This window comes from Drosophila mauritiana, chromosome 3L (assembly GCF_004382145.1).
Source record: "Drosophila mauritiana strain mau12 chromosome 3L, ASM438214v1, whole genome shotgun sequence".
Taxonomy (NCBI): domain Eukaryota; kingdom Metazoa; phylum Arthropoda; class Insecta; order Diptera; family Drosophilidae; genus Drosophila; species Drosophila mauritiana.
Genome location: NC_046669.1, coordinates 12729211 through 12752705, shown reverse-complemented (window position 1 = coordinate 12752705; position 23495 = coordinate 12729211). Strand labels below are relative to the sequence as shown.

At 41.6% G+C, this 23495-nt stretch overlaps 2 protein-coding genes and 1 long non-coding RNA gene across 3 annotated transcripts; all 3 read left to right on the top strand.

Moving 5' to 3' along the window:
• The first annotated feature begins 225 nt into the window (after positions 1-225).
• Positions 226-830, top strand: LOC117141698. The gene is made up of 3 exons (XR_004459499.1): positions 226-327; positions 432-554; positions 636-830. It is a non-coding gene; the product is annotated as an uncharacterized LOC117141698 (long non-coding RNA).
• Positions 831-5164: 4334 nt separating this feature from the next.
• LOC117141560 (ATP synthase subunit b, mitochondrial) lies at positions 5165-18678 on the top strand. Its single transcript, XM_033305067.1, has 3 exons — positions 5165-5253; positions 18029-18357; positions 18470-18678. Exons 2-3 carry the CDS (start codon positions 18046-18048, stop codon positions 18581-18583), a joined length of 426 nt encoding a protein of 141 aa, XP_033160958.1. The 5' UTR covers positions 5165-5253; positions 18029-18045; the 3' UTR covers positions 18584-18678.
• Positions 15115-16515, top strand: LOC117141559 (fumarylacetoacetate hydrolase domain-containing protein 2). The gene has a single exon (XM_033305066.1). The coding sequence runs from the start codon at positions 15279-15281 to the stop codon at positions 16293-16295; it is 1017 nt and encodes a 338-aa protein (XP_033160957.1). The 5' UTR covers positions 15115-15278; the 3' UTR covers positions 16296-16515.
• Positions 18679-23495: the final 4817 nt, after the last annotated feature.

The window sequence follows — 23495 nt, the reverse complement described above, 5'->3', positions numbered from 1 at the left end:
TTAAAAATAAAAACAAAAAAATGCTAAGTATACTGGAAAAAAGATTGATAATAATTGACTTAATTGTAAAGTCTGTATTCCCTGTAATTGCATATCAACCTCTCAAATGTGAAACGTGCCTGGGTTGAATTTATTAACATATAGTTTCCGTAATTTATGTCAGAAATTTCTTGAATTAAAATTGTCTCCAAACTGACAGCTCAATTCAAATGGGCCATCTAATAAGTCCGATATAGAAGCCCCCAAATGCCAACTAATCACCAATAATAACCAAATAAATCATAAGCCCATGATGGGGACTGAATCCGGCAGAAGAAGCTGTCAGAGGTAAGGAAAAAAACCCGACAGAGGTAGGAAAGTTCAAAGCGCCGAGACGACAATCAGAGCCAGGATATGCATAGATAATAAATGTATCATGCACATGTTTGCAGCCATATAAACTAGCAGCTAGCTGGGAGCTGGGAAGTGCTGACAGGCTGAGCGAAGGAATGGACGGGTGGTGGAGGGAAAATCCAGTGAGGCAAGTCCCTGTCGAAGCACTAAATTATGACTAGGTAAGCAGGCGCTGACAATTCAATGCAAGGAAATATTACGCCGCCTGGCACACATGCATCTATATCTGTATCTGTATCTAGATCGGCGGCAGTATCTGAACACCGTAACTGCAGAGCCATGTAAAATTTATGCAGCAAGACTGAACTGAAAACGAAACGGAGCCGAATGCACCGGGGTAATCCTGTAGACAAGGGCGACAAGGAAAAGATGATGTCATAATATATTGTAATTTATGGGAGGAGTGCTGACAGTTGAAGCTCGCTTAAGCTCGAGAATATCGGGGCCCGCGATTAATTATATCAATGATGTAAAAATACCTGAACGATCTGTCATCTGTTTTAGCTGTGCGTCTCATTTTCGGGGCTCATGACTTGCTTCCTGTCGAGTTTTATGCTTGAATGCCTGGGAATAGACAGTCGGACAGCAGAATGGCTGGAATAGTTGGGATGGTTAGTCAGTCTGTCTTAACGACCTGACAAATAGATAAAATGCAGTCACAGTTTTGCTCTTGATAGATCGGTCGGTTGTTTCTGGTTGACAGTCGAATTATTTAAGAAGAAATTCCTAGGGGGTTCCATCTTAATTATATTCACATTTCGACATAACAAAAAAGAGCCCAGTTCCATTGTTTTTTTGAGATTCTATAAAGAAAATGTCTCAATCAGCAGTCTAACTTTCAAACAGGAAATTGAACAATTTCATGGCCAATGCCTCCTGTAAATTCTATTCAATGAACAATAAATTTTAAGTGAGTTTAATTAAGAATTACATTTTAATTCAGCAAAACGGCAGCCAAACCTTTTTCCTCAATGGGGGAAATTATGAAAATTTCTTTCGACCATGTAGCCCTCATTGATGCATGACAAGCATTTGACAATAGCAGAAAGTATCTGTCAGATACTCAACGGCGCATGCTGCAGCTCATTAACGCCTGGGTCTCCGCGACGAAGCGCAACGAGCATAACTCCACCGGAAATCAATTTTGAAAGTCCCCCAAAACTAAAATTCCAGTACCCCACTATATATAGCGAAGTACCATTTTGAATTTGACAAAAATTATGAGTTTTATTTCGGGCAGCACAAACAAAGGGGTAAAGCGATTCACGCCCGTGCGCTTAGACAATTATTTATGGGTTCAAAAATAGGAATTAAAGTAGAATTGAAATTGCTTTAGAAATGCAATCAAATTAAATTAAAATCAAGTGATGGGTCGGGCATTGAAAAAAAAGGACCTACCGCAGAATGCGTATACGAACAGTGAAGAAGGTCGTGATGATGAGGATAAAGGCACTTAGATTTAGTTGTCCCCCTGGAATCGTACCGCTTAGTTATAGGGTATATAGGGTCTAATAAATAATTCAATTATTTCATAAACTGAATTTAGTGTTTAAGTATAGTTTATAGTATAATTCGAAAGCAACATAGTAGAATGTAAGTGAGATTTTATATGTATTTCTCTAATGAACATAAATAATAAGTCTTTAAGTAAATTCAAAAAAGTTGGTTAGGTACCGCACATTTGTTTATAGGGTATCATTCAGTTCGGACCGCTTTGCTTTCAGCTTGTTTCTCGAATTGTTTGCTTTCGAGAACAAAAGCTAAAATTGAAAATTGTTAAGATATCGAGAGAACGAATGAGATTGAGCTACTTTCTTTCTATCCTATTTGGTGGCCTTTTTGCCTGGTTTACTTTCCTTTTCTTGGCCTCGTTTCCCCCCGGACAGCAAACAATGGTCCAAACTGGACAGGACGCCAATAAATAAGCGCAGGAGGTTTGCCGGACAATGGGAATGCGACTTTTTCCCATTCTGCGCCATTTGTTTGCTTGCTTGAAAATGGTTTTAATTGTTGTTCCCCTGGTATATATTTTTATTTTTCATTGTATTTTTTCGTGGCTCCTTATTGTTGGCCAAATATAATAAGATAGCAGTGCGTCATTTTGTGTGTTGTGTATTCGCTTCTGTTTGTCTGTTTGCGTTTGTTTTGGTTTTCGGTTTTTGGCTAAAAGTAAATTAAGTGCCAATGTTAATGGCAGTTATGGCCTGGCATCTGGCTTTGGGATCTGCCAACAAAAGCCTGGCCATTTGGGTGTCTTAATGTTGCAGTAATAATGGCTAAAAGTGTGTGTGCATTGAGATAGTAGCTTGAGATTTATAGCTGCTCAGCTCTGCTTTCTTTTCCTCCAGTTTTTGTGATCGCCTTTTTTGGCAGCCAGAGTGAAGTGTGTGGTCCACGAATGGTCTCCAGAGCAATACAAATGTACTCTGTTTTGCTCCAAAATAGGACTTACTAAATGGAGCTACAAAACATGGCTGGGAAAATGTTTAATATATTATTAGAATTAAGCAAATTGTATTTTTTTTTTCAATCTATTTTCAATAGATTCTGATTGATAACTTCTAGTCGAAATATGTGAGATCCTAAATTCAGTTTAGTATATCAAATAAATGATTTGTTAGGGAAAAGTTTTTTTTCCAAGATCTTATAGTGCACAAATCCAACATTTTTGTTCTTGTTCGCTTTATACTTGGATTGTTTAATCCATCTGAATGTATCTGAAAGGTAAGCCCTGCACGGTCGGCATAATCTTAATCGCCAGGCCATAGTTTATTTATGGCTAAGCAATAAAAGAAGCAGGGAAAAGCATTTAATAAGTGATTTAAGTAAGCAATCATAAACATTTACTGCATGTCTTTAAGCCACTACAAAACAGGCCATAAAAGGGCAAGCAGACCAGAGACCAAAAGATACCACAATCCTGCCAGCAAACATCCAGCAAACAGCGACGCCAGACGAATTCGATTAAAGTTAAGCCATAACAAGCCGGAGACGAGCAGTGAGCCTGGCCTGGGTTCCCAAGCTCAGCCAGCCACAAATAATATAACAATTTAAATAACAAGCCATGGCCAAGACTCCTAGCCAGCTAGTCAGCCGGGCAGCAAACACCAGGCGCGTTAGTTAGATAGATTGATCTACATGTACACGACAACACAGAGCTGGCAAGTTGGGAAGTTGGAAGTCGGGTCTCGAGCCCGGAACGACTCCTTGCCGACCATGTTGCCCAGCCATTCCATCCTGGCCAAAACGAAGCGAACCTGGCTGCTGGTTACATGGCACACCAAGCTGGCTTTGGCCAAGAGCATGTCAAAACAAAATAACATCTTTAGCGCGCAAACATGACAAAACATCAGAATTCCAGCAGATTAACGTCAATTTTAATTGCATTCACTTAGACCAGGCTCAAGTCTATGAGAAGCACAGCCAAGCAGCTGGAAATATGCATACAAAAAGAAAAGGAAAACAAACATGGGATTAACAATGGTTAGCTGAGCCATGGAATACCCTGACTTGGGAATAACGATGATGTAATGTATGTAGTGGAAAGCATATGCTGGTTTATTAATGCAATTTTCAACAGGGATCTTAGAGAACATAAATATTTATTCAAAAATAAGTAATATGTAATTTTTAACATTTTAAAACAAATAATGCTTTGACGAGCAAGGTTTACACTTTTTATTTAACAAAATCTTTGATTTTAAATAATATATAAATTGTAAAAATATTATAAGAAAATACTAAATATAAATGTGTGCCGGAATATCATATATACTTAGCTGAACTAATACTGTAACTTATATTAATCCTTACCCAAGCTACGATGAATACTTAGTACCCCTTTGCAAAAGTGTAGCCATAAATACACAGGAGGAATTCCGCACAACAAAAAGGGTTTCGCCAGGTGGCAGGGAAGCAGGCAGCCTGGATGGTAAACAAAGTTCCACAAGGTTGTGATTAACATGCGATAAAAAATGACCGGGCTGAGCGACCAGAGTCCATGGACTCGACCTGGTCAGCGTTTGGCTTACGTGTTTGCATTAGGCCAGAACTGTGGACTCAGGACCCAGAACACAGAACCCAGAACCCAGAGCCAAGTTCCAGCAGCAGCTCTCGAGCACTTTTGAGCCACTCGGAGAGCACAAAAGTTAAGTGTCTGGCTGTCACATGCGATTTGCACCTGCCGGATGAGCAATGGCGCAGGTGGGGGAGCGCGAGGGATTTGCGTGGATTATTTATCATCTGCGCCACATCACATGGGCGGGTAAGGAGGGGCCGAGGCCAGGTCTCGTTTTAAGCAGGTTCCATTGCAGCTACTCCTCCTTCGAGGCGAGATGCACGTTGCAAGATTCGCTTTTCTTTCCTTTTTTTTTTTTTTGTTTTTGGTCTTTCCCCCGTTTTTTAGGGGTATAATCAGGCTGGAGCAAACATTTGCCCAGAGACGTTCATAAATTTTAATATTTTAATTTGACTTAAGCAGATGAACACATAAAGGTGGCCATTAAGCCCAGCACTTTGTATGCTTTGGCCAAACATGGCCAAGGGCCAAAGACTGAAATGCAATTTCTTGAAAAGCGTTCCAGTTTCCAGTTTGTAGTCGTTGGAGTCGTCGTGTTTTGGAATTACCACAAAACGGTTTACATTTCCTGTGCATTTTCTGCTTTGATTTTAGGAAAATTAACAACAGCTCAAACAGAGCCCAACGACCCAGCCGACTAACCAGCTCGCAAACCAACAACCAACCAGCCAGCCAGGCGAGTCAACAACATGGTCCAAAACGAATCGGCGTCATCATCGCCGGAATACTCGTGCAGCAGAAGCCGCAGCCGTAGTTGAAGCAGCAACAGCAGCGAGAACAAGGTAAGTGCACATTGGGAATATATTACTTTAGATACCCTAACTTATTGGTATAACATTGCGAAGTTTAAACAGCACATAACCATTTGTTATTAGCTTAAATAATAGTAAAGCTAATATTATATTTATTAGTTCCCCTTAAAATACAGGATACAGAGTTTTTCGCTAAATTTAATAAGTTTTCTAAATAAATTTTTAGATGTTCCAACATATCTACAATATATGTTTTTAGCAATTCCAATTGTTAATTTTTTTAATATTTTCAGACAATTTTTGCCAACTATTTTTTTGAGTTTCTAATTAATTCATTTTACTACAAAAGAGTTTTGAAGTTTTTTTAATAAATTTGGTTTCATATCTGTAAGCTAGACAATCCTAAGAACTTAAATATGACGCAATGGACACTTTGAGTGGTCAGAGCATTTACCGCTGGTCTCCGCGTGATTCTGTTCGCTTAGCCCAGGGGAAAGGGCATTAACAAACAGCGTGCAGTCATTCGGATTGCAGCATGGCATGTTGTTAGCTTCGCTGGTCTCATTTGGCCCCTTTTTGAACCCCCCTTCGGCCCCTTAGCCCCCTCTAAGCCCCACTAATCCCCCATTAACCAGGCCCACCCCCTTGCCAACTTTCGGCTATGATGCGACCAACTGGCATGGCACGCTGACTTGGCTTTGGCCACGCTTGTTTGGTTTGCTTTTCGGCTCTAACTCTGGGCTAAGGCTGTGGACTCGGCTCGGACGCTGCTGCTAAACAGGTTAAAATGTCGTTCAAAATGTCAAGTCAACACTTTGATGTTGTCCGTGTCCGTGTCACTGTCCGTTGTGGTGGTTCTACTGTGTTGCTACGGTTTCTGCTGCAGCTTTGTTTGCGTGTGATCTGCGCTTTATTTATGCAACATTCAGCACACGACGGAACATGCAACCGAAGCCCGAAAATGTTAAGTGCTCAGATGGAGATGGAGCAGTAGTAGAAGCTCTGCCTAGAAACTGGTAATCAGAGGGAACGGGTGTACATCGTGCTATGCATAGCTGGCCATATTGTCGATGTGGTTGTCGTCCATCGATTGTTGTTCTAATGCGGGAAGAGAAGATTTTCGGTAATGAAACGGTAGCGGCTAATGTGGGAATGGGGTCGACAATACAAGTAAGACATGACTACAAATTTGGAAAAGGGAGATGAGCAGATCTACTTGGGTTTCCACGATAAACAAACTTAATCATTTGGGTGCATTCTTTTAACTTATTTTGCAGACATGGCTTATGCCAAATTGAAAAATTTCTAAAACGGAATATTTATTGTAAGGATCTTTCTAATTAATAGGTATTTAAGCATCAAATGCTTATTTCTAACCACGGCGCCCAACGTGGGGCACGTACGCTTGGTCGCTACAGACGTAGCGCTCCTGTTGCCTTCGAAATTTTGCCAAAAGGCTGTTGCTGAAGCCGGAGCCAAAGTTGTTGCAATTCTGAGAATATTTTACGCTTGTTGAGGCTGACGACACAACATTGAAGCCACCGCCAACGAAGACGACGACGACGACGACAGACCGACTCCGGATTCTGGACGACTCTGTGTCGGCGATTGTCTGTGAGTGCCTGCTCCCACTTCCTCTTCCAGATGCTGAAGCTCTGGGCACAAGACCAAGAAGACTACTAGGGTTTCGTGTTTTGTTTTCTTTGCACTCGAGTTGTATCACATCAATGGCCATTGTGTACGTCAACTTTGATGTTTCGGCAAAAGTTTTGAAGTGTGAGGTTTTAGACGTTCCTATTGCACTTCGTATTCCGAGTCGGAGTATAAGTCACAGTCGGTTCCAGAGTCCCGGAGTCCGAGAGCGTCCAACTACTGCCTCACCTTGACAGGTGAAGAATGCCAAGAAGAGGGAAAGAAACAACATTTCAAGTGCCACAGTTGCCGGGCCACTTGAAAATCAACTCAAGCCTTTTAGGAGGAAAAATCGACATGGCAGGAGTCGGCCGCAGAGTCAAAGTCAGAGTTTTGGAGTCGGAGTCGAAATTATGGGCAAAATCGTGGCCGTTGGACCTGCCTACGTTTTCGCCCGATTCCGTATTTATTTTTGTTGGCGCACACATACATCGAGGGAGACCATAGCACACATTTCCTTCGAATTTTCTGTTCTAATTGAGTAAGAAGTGTGTGCGGTGAGGCTGCAGTTTTCCCTTCAACAACTGTTGCGGCCCGATTTGCCTGACGGCTTTAATTGGATTTTCATACCTGCTCCAACACAACTGCCCCTCAGCGCCCCTATCACCCATCGATGTTTGATTGGTGTTTGTATAATGAACTTGCAATATTCTGGATATCTTGGATCGGTTTGGGTATGGTCTTGGTATGGTCTGGTCTGGCCCGGTCTGTGGCAGTCAGCAGCTGGTGTTTTTGTTATTGTGGGACTTGTTGGGATGCTTTAAATGTAACGCGTGAAATTTAACACACATCGTCATCGCCATCGATTCCCCCCTTTCATCTTCGGGAAAATAAAAGTTCTTTCTCTCGATCCCATCCGTTGTTTATTTAATTTATGTTATTATTACCTGATTAAGTATGAAATGCTATGGTAAAGTGTTGGTTTTTCGTCTGTTATGTGTTCAAAAATTGATTAGGACCAGAAAAAATAACAACTGATTGAACTCTCGCACACTCCCCCTGACATTGTAATTACGTGTGGAATTTTCTGCTCTACAAAAAGTTTATTTCCATAACGTTAATAATGGGTTAGGAAAAGGAAAAGGGTTCGATGCGAGGGGAAGTTCGGGTTGAGATGGTTATGTCAACAGGAAAGGAGATATAATGGAATGTAATTATTAAATGGGATCACAAATTTAATTTCCCAATAAAGTTCAGATGAGTAAGGAAATTTTATAGATGAAGAAATTCAAACAACTTAACGTTCACTAATCTCTACAAAATGTAAAAAACAAGAATAACATTCGAAGTCTTACCTTTTCTTTTAGCTTTAAATGTTTCTCGGCATTATTTTAAAAAGGATTTCATCTTCTAATTAACACAATAGGAAGAAAAAAAGTTCTTTCAGATAATTTCCTTAAGAACTGTTAAACAAAGTAATAAAGAGCGGTAGGCTCCCAACCTCTGTTGCCATTTTTACGAGTCTAATAAACGGAAAACAAAATTAATCATATCTAGAGCACGGCATGGCTGGAACTGCTCCTAATGAGCAACTTGGGTGAGGAAAGTGCAACAGTTTTTAATGGTTCTTCTAGCTCGTAAAATGTGCCAAGTGGCCGGGGCATTTATGAGGCGCAGGAAAAACAAACGTTCGGAAAAAGTACAACATGGACTTACGAACACTGACGGAAATTAAATTGCGGCAATAATTAAAACACCTGTTTTAATTAGATATAAATGCATGGGGATGGGGGCAAAAATGTTACTTCTCTGGGAATAGAAATGAAGTGAGCTCATAGGTGCGACCCTGACCAGCGGCGACAACAAGTTGTTGAAAGTTCACTCCTGCCAGCTCGAAATTAATGACTCTGCCAGCAGCGGCTTCTTCAAAAAGTTCTTTAAGGCTAGCGAACAACTTCATCGCCGCCGTGGAAAACAGCTGGAAGCCGGAAAATGTTAGGGTACCGCTATCTGTGGTTTTCCACCGAATATTCTGGGCATTGTTCTTCGTTTGGCTAACCTTTGACTGCCAGTCGCCAGATATGACAAAACATCATCAGGATCATGCATACGGGCACACACCCCTAAGCCGCTTAATCCTTTTCCATCCTTTTTCATTTGAACGAGAGGAACAAAAGACTGTTTCTATCTAAGGTGATCTATCTAAAGATGTTCAATATGATTTTGATGTCTTCTTTAGACACTCGAAAGATGTGGGTAAGTTTGCCTTCCCTGAAAGATGGGTGGTATAGAGTTAAAGATCTAACATATAATCATAAATCATAAAATATATAAATATCGATTTGAGTCATGGTATTTTGATATCTTAGCTAAAATATTAAAGATAGCTCAAATCAATCAAATCTTTAAGAAAGCATGTGTAGGAAATGTTGCAGTTAAAAAAATTAAATCCTTGAAATATTGAGTTTGATAATACAACATTCATAAAGCTCTTCTAGCCGATTTCATGTTTAATCCAACCATTTCCTACTGTGTGACTTTGTGAATACACCTTAAATTCGAAAGCCAGACGTTTCGCGGAAACTTCACTCCCTTAGAAGGTGATTATATCCCGTCCCTTTGAGTCAAAGCCACAAATATGCCAAAACATGATCATCGAAGATGGATGCGAAAAATCAACTGCAGCGCACACCCCTCGTTCTAATCCTTTTGGGCTTGACTTGGGCGCTGCCCTCGGTGAATGCTCCTGGGATATCCTTGTATTCCACGTAGCACTGACTAACAATGAGAGCTGCATTCCTTTTCTTCTACTTCAAATGAAGTGCATTCATCCGGTAGCAATCCTTTATTTTGCTGCTGTTGTCCTCTTTCCTATTTCCTCATCGTTTTCGCTTTGCTGCCACTGTCTTGTGCATCATTTCACTTGAATTTGCGTTGACATCCTGCCAGACGGCAGGACCGACCGGGCCAGAGCCAGCTCGTCTATATAATAACGAGCGGTTGTCTGACATATCCTTTAACCGTGATTAAAAACGCAAAGTAAATGAAAATGTTTGGTGCTTACGCCTCCTTAGCACACCTTGAAAACAGCAAAACAAAGCGGGATACAAAGCGAAAAACGGGTCGTCCCTAGACAACACGAACTTGAAACCAGGGGAGTTTGTCGCAGGACAATAGAGCAGAGTCTTCCTTCTTACCCCACCAACTTCCATATATGCAGCACTTAAAAAATCCAACAGATTTTCCCACTTAGTGATAAAGTTCCTCTGCCGCTGCTGAATGGCTTTTGTCCCAGGACCTAGGACATTCGCTTAATTTTCTTCTTTTCTTTTCGGTTTTTTTTATTTTTTATTTTGTAGCTCCCCATTTAAAACACTCGTCTCGAAATAAGCCTAAGGACTTGGGATCGGGGGAGCATCATGTACTCCCGGCACTTCCTTGCAATTTCATGCCCAAACGGAGTCGTTAAATCATTTTCTGAAATTGACTCGAGAATTTGTTGCCGTTGTTTGTGGCAATGACACATATGTGTGTGGCACGTCTAGCCTGTAAACGGAAGTACTTACTGGGTCTCCAGCTAACATTAAATTAAAATATGTTCCCCACACACTTCGCTCTCATTCGTTTCTATTCTTTAATTAAAACCAAAATGTTTTTTTCTCTGGTCGCCTTTCTTCTATATGTTTTTTTTTTTTTGATGTGGCGCGTTAAATGCACTTTGTATGTGATTTCACGGTTTTATGACTGGCTTCTCCTGCGTTTCTCCTTCAAGGGAGCTGAGCTAATGGGTCCAGGAGCACATGGGAGACGTCTGCCCCAGGTACCCTTGACATTGAGCCAGCCTCCTTGGAGGTCATTGCAGGCAATCCGCTGAAGGAGTCGCGACTGGAGGAAGGAAACTAGAATTGGTTATGCCTGGACAGGTGGTGGATTATCTAACACGCTGATTATAAGTGATGTTCATACCACAATGGTTGTTTTTTGTTCAGAAAGCGTTTAATTTATCATTGAAAAAGTTTAAAGAATTCGTTAGAAAAATGAAGACTATTTTTCAAATTTAAATTTTCCCAATATAAGAAGCATAATTACTTAGCTTTGTATGCACGTAGGATTGTGTTAATATTTAATATTCAAATTATCCCTTTTATGTAGGCTTTTTCTCTCAGTATATTAGCACTCAACAGCCAAAGTCTGAAAGCTGCTGGGATAAGAACATCGCACTTATATGGGTCACCACATCGTAAACACACTTTAATGTCCTGCCAGCCATATTTTCAACTTTAAACATCACACAAAGCACTTTCGGCCAAACAACAAAAAGCAGTAAAAAGGGAAAAGAACATGCAGAACAAGGTCAGCAGAGGAGCGGGTACTCGAGTTCGGGAATCCAGGGCCAAAAGCCCAAGCCCAAGCCAAAAGCCCGAGGACCGATGGCCAATATATCACATGACGCCTACAATTTAAACTGCCAAAAAAATGAAATGCAAACTGGGCGAACGAAGAGAAATGGCAAACATTTATATAAATAACACCATCGACTCCAATTAAAGCAGTTTGCTCGATGGGTTGAGTAAGGGTAAGGGTAGGATGGTCTATATGCAGTATGGTCAGGAGGGATCTGTTGTGGAGGAAGTTGCTCTGTTGTCTGTGCGTGATAAAAACCACAAAACGAATTTTTGTTTATGTGAGTCAGAGTGTGTAATAAAAATGCAAAACAAAAGCGCTCAAATATGTTTGTGTTCATCTTTTTTATACCCCCGCACACACCCAAGGGTTTCCAGCGTGGGCGTGGCACTTGCAGTGCTAAAAGAGGCGGTGGGTGGCAGGGTAAGGGGGCGGTAACTGGGACAACCAAACCACTTCCAAATGTCATTCGCAGGCGAAGCAATGACGTACCGATGAGAAAACGCAGAACGGGGAGTAGAGGACGAGTGAATCGGACAGAGATAAAGTTTTTCGACGACAAGTATCCGAAGTGGAGTTACTCTCTTAAGTATATTATATTATGACATTTAATAATAAAGGTATTGCAAATAAATTATTTTGTATTTTTCTGTTTATTTTGATAGCTGTTTATATATTTGAATCCTGCTGCTCTGTTATTTTTATTATTATTTATATTAACATCGTGTTATTCAACTCTTGATTATCTTCTTGCCACTGCAATCACATACTCCACATGCCCAACTTCCTTGCAGGGTCATATGCAAAACGCTGCAACGAGCGAGCGCGGCCAGCAAGAAATGTTGCAGCAACATTTGGCAGCAAGTGGCAGGCGAGTCGAGGAAATAATAATTTATGCATGCGTTGTGGTAGCTCGATGGCGATGTTGGTAAGGGGTCTTCTGGAGAGGGGGCTATAAAAGGGGGATATGCGCCCCAGAAACCGCAAAATGTTTCGCCTTGTTGTTGCATTTGCTGGCTACGCGCAAAAAGTGAATCTGAGCTGCAGGCGCTGCTGCTTTTGCTGCAACCGGAAAACGGAAATTGTGGCCAGTTTCCCCCGCCGCTCGATTGCATCCTCAATCCTCAGGAAAACCACATAGCTCCCAATGCTCTCAAGGATTTATGATCGGACCGCTGTTTAAGTCGCGCCAATCTGCCGAATCCTCCTTGATTTTAATGCACCCGCTCGTTGGCGGTTTTTGTTTGCCAGCGCATCGCTCCAAAAAATAAAACAATTTGCAATTAAATGCTTTCAATTTGCAAATATGCCAGGCCTTTGTTGCGGACAAAACAAATAGGAAAACCAAGCCCAACTGATGCTAAACTCGGCGCCTATAAAAATCTAGTAAAACTAATAAAAGTAGGGATGGTTGAGTGTGGTTCCATTGACCGAGTTCAGCTATTCTTCATCATAGATATCTGATGCTTGGCTTATGAATATACCTATGGGATGGACCATTTTTTACCACTGCACAGATATATAGGTTTATAAAAAAATATGATTTTTATGTTAGTTAATAAAATTAATAAATTTTTTATGGAATTAATAATCTATTACATTAATCAGAACTTTTTTTTACCTTTTTCTATGATATGCTTTTAGTATTCGGTTTAAGCCAAAGAGAAATAATTTCATTTGCTGTACAAAATATTCAAGCATTTAATATTCACTCTAAGCTGAGTATATTTACCACGGAGTATATACGTATATTATTTACTTATATTTCTTGGATAAACTGTACCCCCATAATCGAACATATAGAGCCCGCACAAAGCAATCAGCAAAAAAGAAAAAACCTTTGGAAATTACAGAAAAATCGGAAACGAAAATCAAGCATATGAGTTTAATTGCCTAAACAATTCTAATCAAGCTGTGAGGCCATCAAAGCCATCAAAAGGACACAAAAGGACGAAAATTGCTGATTGCATTTAATAAAAATATAATGTTGCCGCAATCGCACCGAACGCTTAACCACGAATATCCACCACCGATCGGCCTAAAATAAAAATATATAAATCGAATATCGAAGGAAATGGCGAACGAGTGAGTGTACATCAAAATGGAATCAAATCGAGGCAGAACATGAATGCGAAACGCAAAACTCACGACGACAATGCGAACTTAATTTGTGTCATAGAAAGCATGAAAAGGAGCAGCAGCCAGAGTGGCAGGAAAATTGACATATTGACAGCCGCACAAAAGGTTCACCCCAAAAAAAATTGGGGGTGGGGATCAAGGAGGAGGACGACGAGGAGGAGGTGGCCGTGCCGCACTGCAGTTTGATGGCGGCGTCAAAAATAAACAAACATTGCGACGGCAATAAAATATCAAAACAAGCCGAGAGCAGCGAAATGGAAGGTGGAAGGGGGGGCGGCACGAATGTGGCTTAATTGAGGCAACAGAAGGCCGTACAAAAATCCAATCAAAACGCAATGAAAACAAGGATCAAGGCGCAGGCACAACCACAATCATTGTCCCGGGCAGCTGTAAACCTCAACTCGGTGTGCTGATGTTATCCTGGCAAATAATCAAACTCGCACACACACACATACATAGAGAGAGAAAAACCAACTGAACAAGCCAACAAGGACCTTGTCAAGTAGACATGTAAGCGATACAGATGGAGATACTAGCCTCGATAGACGAGATAGACCAGGACAATTGGCGCATGCATCCTGGCTGGATTCTCTCAAGGCTACACTGCCATCCCAGTTCCACTCGCAGTTGCATCTGCACTTTCAATCCGGACAACTAGATTCTAGTGGAGCGTGCGGCATCCACCCCTGATGAAAGTACTCCTGACCTAATCCAATTGCCAGGCACAACAGATAAATCCTGTTTTTGTTTTCGCTTACCGATGTTATGGCATTATTAAAGCCGAGAAAGGAAAACACACACCCGATAAGTATTTATTTAAATTGAATTTTCCACTTAGGCCCAGTATTTGCCGATCTAGATCGGAGATGAGGTAAGAATTGCGGAAGATTTTGGTTAACCATTAATACTACTACCTAGATCTAGGGATATTTTAAAGAATTTTCTGTTTGTTAAAGAGTATATGCCTTTCTAGTAAGCCATTTGTTGACTTAATTTTGAAAGAAGCTGCTAATTTGAATCTTTCCACATTTTAACTCCATTTCAAAGGAGTTTTGATCTGGCGCCTCACAATCCCAGAAGTCCCCCCAAAAGCCCTTAAGCCATTAATAAACACATCTTTCCCACATTTTCTGGCCCCAAGAATAATGCCTTCCGCCCCTCAACTAATTTTATGGTTTGCCCATCAAGCGGAGCCATGAACACCCCGATCTGAACTACACCAGGCCAATCAAACCTCATGACCTCCTCCTCGCATAAAAGCCGCCAAATGTTTGGCATATAAAAACAAATAAGACAAAGCACACAGACATAAACCACGCCCCCGACGCCCCCAAGATGATCAGCACTGGGAAATTTGTTAGCGTGTTATGTAAATTGCACACAAGAGGAAAACGAGGCCTGGATGGATACATTATGTAAATAAAAGAAATAATAAGCTCACACGGATCCGGAAACAAAAGCCCAGGGTAAAATGCGTACATGTATGTTTATTATTTTCATGATGCGTTGATGACATTTGAAGTTGGGGTCCTCGCACTTTAAGGATGTGTCGTTGGAAATTGACATCTTTTATTTTCTATATACCATTTAGCATTTAAGGAGACACATTATTCTAACACTCACTATCATAAGATACAATTTAATAACGCCCTTTACATGTGTAAAGTAGTAAATAAATACTTTTAAGATACAAATATCAGTAGGCTGCCTTACAACACTTCATTGTGTAGTAATAATTCATCAAGCCACATACACTTAATGTTTTCTTTTTTAAGTTCTTAAGGTTGCTATTTTATATTTAATTTGAGGAACGCGCAAAATTGTCTGAAAACGCTTCTCAAAATTGCACCAATAACTGAATTGTCAAGACAGATGAAAAGATGCCTGCCTTTATGCACCTCCTTCGCAACTTCATACCCAAGTGGTGTCTTCCACGTCCCGAGAAGCATCTCCAGAACCACATATTCCGTCAGCTCCAGACGAATCACCCAGCCGCCGCAGTGGTGGCCATTAAACCAAGTGAACAGGTGCGGCCCAAGTGCAGATTCATGCAGTACCGGCGCGCCAATGAGCAGGTGAAGCGATTGGGCATGGTCTCCGAGGATGGCAGCAAGATGGCGGAGCTGTCGAGCATAACCTGCGCAGCCCCCAATATGATGGACTTCATCCAGCAGAGGTACTGCATGGTCAGCCTGCTGGACAGTGTGCAATTCATGAAGGTCGAGGATGTGGAGGCAGTGGATCTCCGCCTGCTGCCACCCATCGATTCCCCCGGTAAGATCATTGGCGTGGACTGCAACTATGTGGACAACTGCGATGAGCAACACATCTCCATTCCGAGGGAGCCGAGTTTTCACGTCAAGTTCGCCTCCTCGATAACCGGTGCTCTGGACAACATACGGGCGCATAGTTCGGCCAAACACATTGACTATGGCTGTCAGTTGGCCGTGGTTATGGGCAAAAGGTGCCGTGAAGTTTCGGCCAAAGAGGCTATGAATCACGTGTTTGGATTCATGGTGGTCCAGGACATCGTGGCAAGGGACTGGAATGTTCCGCTGGGCGGTCACTCCATGGATACTTTCCTCCCACTGGGACCTATAATTGTGCACAGGTGCCATGTGCCAGACTTAAACAATCTGTGGATCAAGACAATCGTCAATGGTGAGGAGCGCCAGACGGGCAATACACGTAATATGATATTCAAAATCGACTTCCTTATTCACCGCCTATCCCATTATCTAACTCTCTGTCCGGGCGACATTATACTAACGGGAACACCCGCCGGATCGGGTGCATTTCGTCATCCGTCATGCTTTTTGAAGCCCGGCGATCTTATCGAGAGCGAAATTCAAAATTTAGGCAAAATGTGCAATAAAGTCGTTAATTCATATTCTTGATGAAATCATACGTATTGTGTCCAGCCAACGGATAATCTAAAAACTGAAAGAAACCTTCTATGTATGTTAATTGAATTCACACTAGTGGTTTCTAACGATCTTCGATCGTACTATTGTCAATGTTTTTAACCGAAAGAAACAAAACAAAAAGTCAAGACAAATATACGTTGAATGAATCAAATTGTTATTACAAGTCGAATAAAAATCACGTATGTCCCCAAATTCCCCATCGCAAATTCTTTCATCGTCATTATTGGCCAATAAATTTGGGGCGACGCCAAGCCAAGGATGAAGCCAGATAACCATGTCCAGGGAGAAGCCACTGGCGGGATCCTAATATGCAACGCGGATGTGATGGGTGGCGGGAAAATCATTTTGTAATATAATTTGTTTGGCTCGATGGCTTGCAGGAAGGGGGCGGCCACAAAGATTGGGTGATGGCTACACTTTTATGATACGCCCAAGCATAATCAACATTATCCTCAGAGAGTCACAAGCCGCAAACACGGCGCCTACAAAGGGGAGAATGGGGAATCCCCGCTGCGAAAGCCACGGCGCATTATCATCTCATTGCACAGGACTTAATCCTGCGGCAAGTTATTAAAGCGTAACGCGTTCCGTCCGTGTCCTTTTGCCAATGCCTTTGCTTCTGCTCCTGCTCCTGCTCCTGCTCCTCGAGTCCTTGGATCCCGGAATCCTGCTCCCTTTTTATTGTTCGCGCTGCGCTTAACTTGTTTCGCATTGAAACAGGACAAAGAGGGCGGTGGAATATGAGGGGGTGTGACTGGGTCGGTAGGCGACGCCGCCTTAATGCTAAATGATCCAATATCCTGTTTCCTGCATTTGTGCTCTGCAGCAGCGTTAAAAGGTCCTTTGTGGCCTCCGCCCAGCCTCCGTTCGCCATTATTTGCCTTGGCCAACTTAAAGATGTTTTCCCTCTAAGCCAACTTTTCACCACCCCCAGTCTCGCTCTCAATTATTTGCTTAGCAAAAAGGAAAATGGAATCGGCGGAAAATGTAGCGAGTGGGGTACATAATTTTGTATCTTTTCTTTGCGCACGGCAACTTAAATAGAAGAATGTAAAGTTTTTAATTATGCAACTCATCGCTGACGTTGTCGCATTGTGTGCGAAGTGGGCCCATTCCAGTTTCTCTTCTGCCCATTTATTTCATCTAGTGAGCTGGCCAAAAACTTAAAATACACATAATTAGCCATAGTACCGGGGATACTTCTATTTTCTTCCCGTTTGCTTAGCGACAAAATTTCGCCACCCTCTCTCATTGTACGAAGTGTGTATCCTTGGGATATCTTTCGGGCTTAGTCATGGTCCTTTTTGAACCAAAATCTAGGCCAGTTTCTTTCTGCAAGTTTATGTTTAGTTTGGCATGGAAAACGTCGACGACAAAGGCCTGCGCTAATTAAAGGAAAATATTAATTTGTTATAGTAACTCAAAACTTACCATAAATACGACAAAAACTTATTAAATTTTTCCAGATTTAAGAGATTTACTCTCGCATTTACTGTCATTTTTCTAAGCTTCCACTTGCAAAATTACTATCATTCAATTCATCCTTAATCCATATACTTACCATTTTACGGCAGTTAGTTAAAACAAATTCAATACAACTTTCTTTTGAAATGTTTTCGAGATTAGGTGAATTATAGAATAGGTCAACGTGCCTAAATACATTAGTACTTAATAATAATAATTTATGTTTCCCACTTTAATAGCCTTACGTCCTTTGACTATGGCCACATCTCGTTCGGCTACCACCCATTCCGCCCAAGGACTAAGGAGGCTCCCTGGGCATGGAAGTCCCGGAAAGGTTCGCCCGGGCTTCCTGTCCGACAATTGGGTTAAAGGACCCATGGGCGTCGGCCTGCTGGCATATATCTGCTCCGGCGACTGTTGTGCCATTAAGCACGAGCACAGCGGCCTATCCTTGGGCATCATGGAGGACGGCTACTACAGCAGTGGAATCACCATCGGCATCCTGACCACATTTGCTGTGATTAGGCTTCTTCCAGCGATTGTAAAGTGGGCTGATGGCGAGATTATTGTAAGTACAGCGAAGAGCTCAGTAAAATGAAATTTTGCAAATTGAAACTAAAAGAATCAATTTTTTAAGTGATATTTAAACTTTTAATTTATTATTCTATCATCTCTTAAAGAAAATTGAATCCGAGTACGAAAAGAGTCGTGAAACCAAGATCAAGGTCCTATCCATCTCGCCCTCAAACGGAAATAAGAATTCTAGCCAGGATAATGCCGATCAAAACGTGTAGTCGATTTGTTGAATTAGTTATTGCAATTTGTCCATGTAAAAAATAATAAAAATTTGGGTGTAGGAGGAACTCTTTTTGAAGATGTAATTAAACAAGTATGAATAAACAATAGATAGCGATTTCAATCTTTTATTTATATATTTATATACGCTTAAAGAGAGTAGTATGATTAGTAGTAGCTGGTCTTGTATGCTTGCCACATTTTTTTCCGGGCATGAAGTTGGCAGTGTTGTCCACTTTTTTAGATGGAAGCTCCATGCGGGGGCGTGGGGATGGAGCACATAAAATGTTACATGTCGTAATATTCACCACAAGCAACTCGCAACAAGCCAAAGTCAAAACATGGCGGGGAACATGGCATTGAAAGCAGTTGCCAAACAAAATAGGGGATCCCCCACACCAGGAAGAGGCGGCAACAATGAAAGGATGCCAGAGAGCGAAAAAAGAAAACAAGATTTTCCTCTCGTTTTCTTTCCTTATTTTTCCTCCGGCACGACATAATCTTTTTAACAATTTGTATTTGGGGATGCGGATGCTGGCGGTGTGGATATGACACATATCCCGACCAAAGTCAATGCCGAAGTATGCAGAAATTTGCTATGTTTTTTGCTTTCGGGCTCCTTTTTTCTGCTGCTGCTTTGTTATACATAATCCTGGAGAGGTGTGACATTTGTATGTATAAATTTCAACTTTGATCCGCAAAGGATAACCCTCGGGTGGCCAAAGCCAATTGCCAGGCACGAAATCTAAATAAACACACAGAAAAACACACAAAAACGGAAAGCAAACGAGTCCCAACGAAAAATGTGGCCACGTTTCATGTGCCTTGAGATCTGTGGCTGGAACTCCTCGAGTTTCAGACCTCCGACTCCTCCACACTTAAGTTGTCAAAATCAGCACAGGATTCGCTCTCATTCATGTGTATGTGTGTGTTTGTGTGCTGGGAAAATGTTATTTTCTTTTCATTTAACTGTCATGTATTTTGCATACACAAAAGCCAGCTCCTGTCGGTGCCAAATTGAATGCCCCTAAAGAGAAATGTTCCCAGCTTTGTTTACTGTGCACTTTCTGGCGTAGGTGTTGTGACATTTGACCGCCGACGTCTGTGGAACATCAAACGGAAATTTCTTGCTCATTTTTATTCGCTTTTTTTGGGGCCATTAATCACACCTTTTTGGGCATTCGAATGAGCAAATTGACATTCCAAGAAATGGAATTCTCAAATTGTGAATTTGCCCAAAAAAAATGTAATTTGAAAAAGTTTCTAAGGCAATTTGACCAACAAGTTTCACTTCTTTAATAATTTGTAGATCTAAATTGGGCATTCTGTAAATAAACTATATGAAGAGAGATTGAATACCGCCCTCCTCTTTAATTTTCCAACTACTATGTACATTTGCTCACAGCTTGACTTCTGATTATCCCATCTTGATAGGAATAATGCTTAAAAGTGCCTAAGTGGTCTGTAATGGATTTAAGCACACGCAGTTTCCCTCCATTAGAAATAAAATTTCACATACCAAACTAAGCCCATCGCGTGCCTTTTTCCTATAACCCAATGTCCTGTAGGGAAGATATGGCAACTATGGAAATCCTCTAACGCCCGATAATTATGTAGAATATTTCCTGCGATAATTGCTTGATTTGCACAATGTGTGTTGATGTTTTCATAATGAATGCTTTCGGGGCATAAATTACAAGTTGCAACGGGAAGGAAGGGAAGGACAGCTCTTTCTCTGGCTGGCATGTGGTGAACAAATGTGGCATACAGCGCGGAGTCGAGTGGCAGATTGATAAGAGCCGTAGAAGGGGAAGAGAGTCTCTGCAAGGGAGAGAATTAACACATTTGCGTTCGATCAGGATAATGATGATGCTGGGGTGCTTACCATAACCCTAAGCTGGGATCAGGGTGGTTTTCTCCCCCCCTTCCATTCGGAATTTTCACTAGGGTGTGCCAAACAGTGGCAGCTGCCGTTGCGCAGTTATGGAAAACCCATTTCCCTCAACGCATGCGTCACACTAGATTTATGTTCGGATGCACTTTAATAATTTTCCACTCGCCATCGACAATTGTATCCTTTTTGTTTCCCGCATAGAGTGAAAAGTCCAGTTTGCTATCGTTTTCAAGTGCATAAAGTACGTAACGCGTTGACCCCGTCAACTTTTGAGCATTTGCAATTATTTCTGTTATAGGAATTTCCCAATAACAGATCATTATCAAGCTACCTTATGAGGGTGGACTGTCCTGCAATGTCAGCTGGCCAGTTGCGTTAAATGAGCCAGCTCCATTTCGATTTGTCCAGCATTTCCTGTTCATAAATTGGATCGGCTTCAAAGAGATTAGAGTCTTTATGGGTAGCAATAGCCTGGTAAACTAACGTGAAATGGATCGCGTTTCGAATACTATGGGAATACTGCTCTTAAGCAAACAATATGTTATGCAAATATAATATCAAACCAAGCATTGAAAAATAAAAATCCTTATGTTTTACTTAGTTGGTTTACTTAACTCACTTTTAAGTGCTTAGTATCATCGCAACCTACTTAAAATCAAACACTCCGCAAAATCTCAATTCAACACCGATCCATGGCGAGCAGTTGAGTGCGACTAAGTCCATTTAATCAGCAATTAACTGCAGTCAACAAATCAGAGTAAATCTGACCGAGTGATTTCAATTTTAATTGCCTAAACCCTTCAGCACTCAAACGAGAAGCCCTCGATGTGCAGAGAGATGGCTGAAAAAAATAGTGTTAAGACCTAAGCTTACTTAATGTGACCACTTTGAGCGGTGTCGACGGCAGCGAGAGTTGCCTACTCAACGGACATCTGGGAATACTCTATGTATCCAGTAGATATAAAACGGGCAAGAGGAGTGACAACGATAGGAGGACTACTCCGTAAGCGGCTTAAGGCAATAAATTGTTCATGGCCCGCCTGCATTTTCTACTGCTCTCGTCTAAAAGTTTGAACAAAGTGGCCAACAAAATGCAGCGTTTTTGTCATTCTTCTCTCGGCCTTGCTTTTTTGGTTTTTTTTTCACAATTTACCACAATGATTAATCACCCAGAAGGAGGCGTATTCCCTTCCGTCCTGTTGGTAATATAATATTTGTCATAGTTCATAATTTAGATATTTTTATTTCTGAGGGGTGGAACAAAGCAAAGCAGAGCGCAAAAAAGAGAAATAATAAAATATTGCAGTCTGGTAAAAAACATCAACTGCATATGTTGCAACCGATTCAAGTGCAGTCGAGAGGGGTTTTATGTTTTGGGGGTGGGAAGTTGGGGTACCAGGATATCGAGGGGTTGAGTTTGTTTGCGCACACTTTGTGTACAGTTGAGGGGTGACCACGATGATATATCCTGGTATATTTGCCCAGTCTCACTATCGATGTATCGAGGTTTTTTGTTTGCCTAGAGGGTTGATTCGATGCGGAACTCGTTGTCGCACCCGCAATTGTGCAGGTCAAGTTAGTAGGTGTTTCCCGGCGAATTTGTGGTTGCATTGAACCTGGTTAACCAAAAGGATTGGTGTAGTAGTGATGTAATCAAGGAAGGGTGGCAAATAGTGCACAGAAGGATAAGTTGATCTGAATTAAAGGGATGTCAAGACTTACTGTATAAATAAAAACACGCATTTGTTGTAGGTTATAGAATCTTGATAATGCTAGGGTTGCTTGACTTAAGCTACTATTTTTTAAACAAGAGGTTTTTATTCAAATGACAAAGCTATCAGTTTAAAGAAGTTTAAATTTATTGCGTATGTATTTAAAACGCAGCAAAGGTGATTTTCTCACCTGGAATCGGGGAATCAGAGAAGTCAACCAGGATGGAGGTTTGCCTGATAACAAACCACACACAAAGCCAATCTCTTGGACAAGGAGGAAATTTGCTTGGCAAGGATAATAGGTGGATAATTTATTAGCCATCGACCAGCATTGAGTATCGAATGGATGCACGTTGAATGTTGGATGACAACTGCAAAACTGCAGCCAGATTGCCCAGATAGAGAAACGTATGCGAGGATGCGGGCTGTGCTGGAATGGGGAGATTTGCCTGGTATGGAATATAGGAGTACAGGATGCCAAACAAACGAACAAAGGACGAGTGTTTAGAGTAAACACAAAGGCGACCATAATACAATCATAATTGCATTTTTACAACAACCCAGGGAGAGTGTGTCGGATTTTATGCTCCCAACTTCGGTTATTGACAGTTCACACCAAGGACATGCTTTGAGTCCTAAGCACCCAAGTACAAAAACACACGAACCGAGGCGAAATTAAATTTTTATCTAATATAAACTCGCAGCAGGCACTCGTCCCTTTTGCGCTCTGTTGTTACTCAGTCCTTTTTTTGCACAGCGATATGAGCGATATGGCTCAAGGACATTCCAGGAAATGACAAGGGACACACACACAAACGCTGTCAGTTTTCACACCAATTCCCGGAGGATGCACAAAGTCCTGGCCAATGTCCTTCAGTGGAGCATTAATTTGACTTATCCCTGGGACGGCGGGCCACCAGCAAGGACTCGCACTCGGTTGGAAAAGTGCAATTAATGTCGAACAATGGCGACTTTTGTCAGCTCTGGACACACACGCGAACGTTCAAGGATGCACAGACCATTAGCCACGATCCAGGACCCAAGGCCAAGGACCTTGTGCATAATTAGCCGGCACTCCGAATGGGTTGCCTGTCCTTCGGGCCAAGACAAGGTCCAATTGCACAATGCCATCAGGACACACGGGGCGCAGCAACCTTGAGTCATAATTGAGGTCCTGCAGGATAATAAGTGTTTTTCGCTGAACCACGCGCCGCGCATGCGCAGTATCGAGCCCAAAGGCGAATGCAAGGCGTGCGCTGATAATAAACACATTTAACTTGTCCTCAAGGTTAGCTGAAGGTCCTA

Bases quoted from the DNA above. Each gene is read 5' to 3' on its own strand.
- LOC117141559 (XM_033305066.1), top strand. From the start codon at position 15,279: ATGCCTGCCTTTATGCACCTCCTTCGCAACTTCATACCCAAGTGGTGT.
- LOC117141560 (XM_033305067.1), top strand. From the start codon at position 18,046: ATGGCCACATCTCGTTCGGCTACCACCCATTCCGCCCAAGGACTAAGG. The intron at 18,358-18,469 runs GTAAGTACAGCG...CATCTCTTAAAG, and splicing joins GGGCTGATGGCGAGATTATT to AAAATTGAATCCGAGTACGA.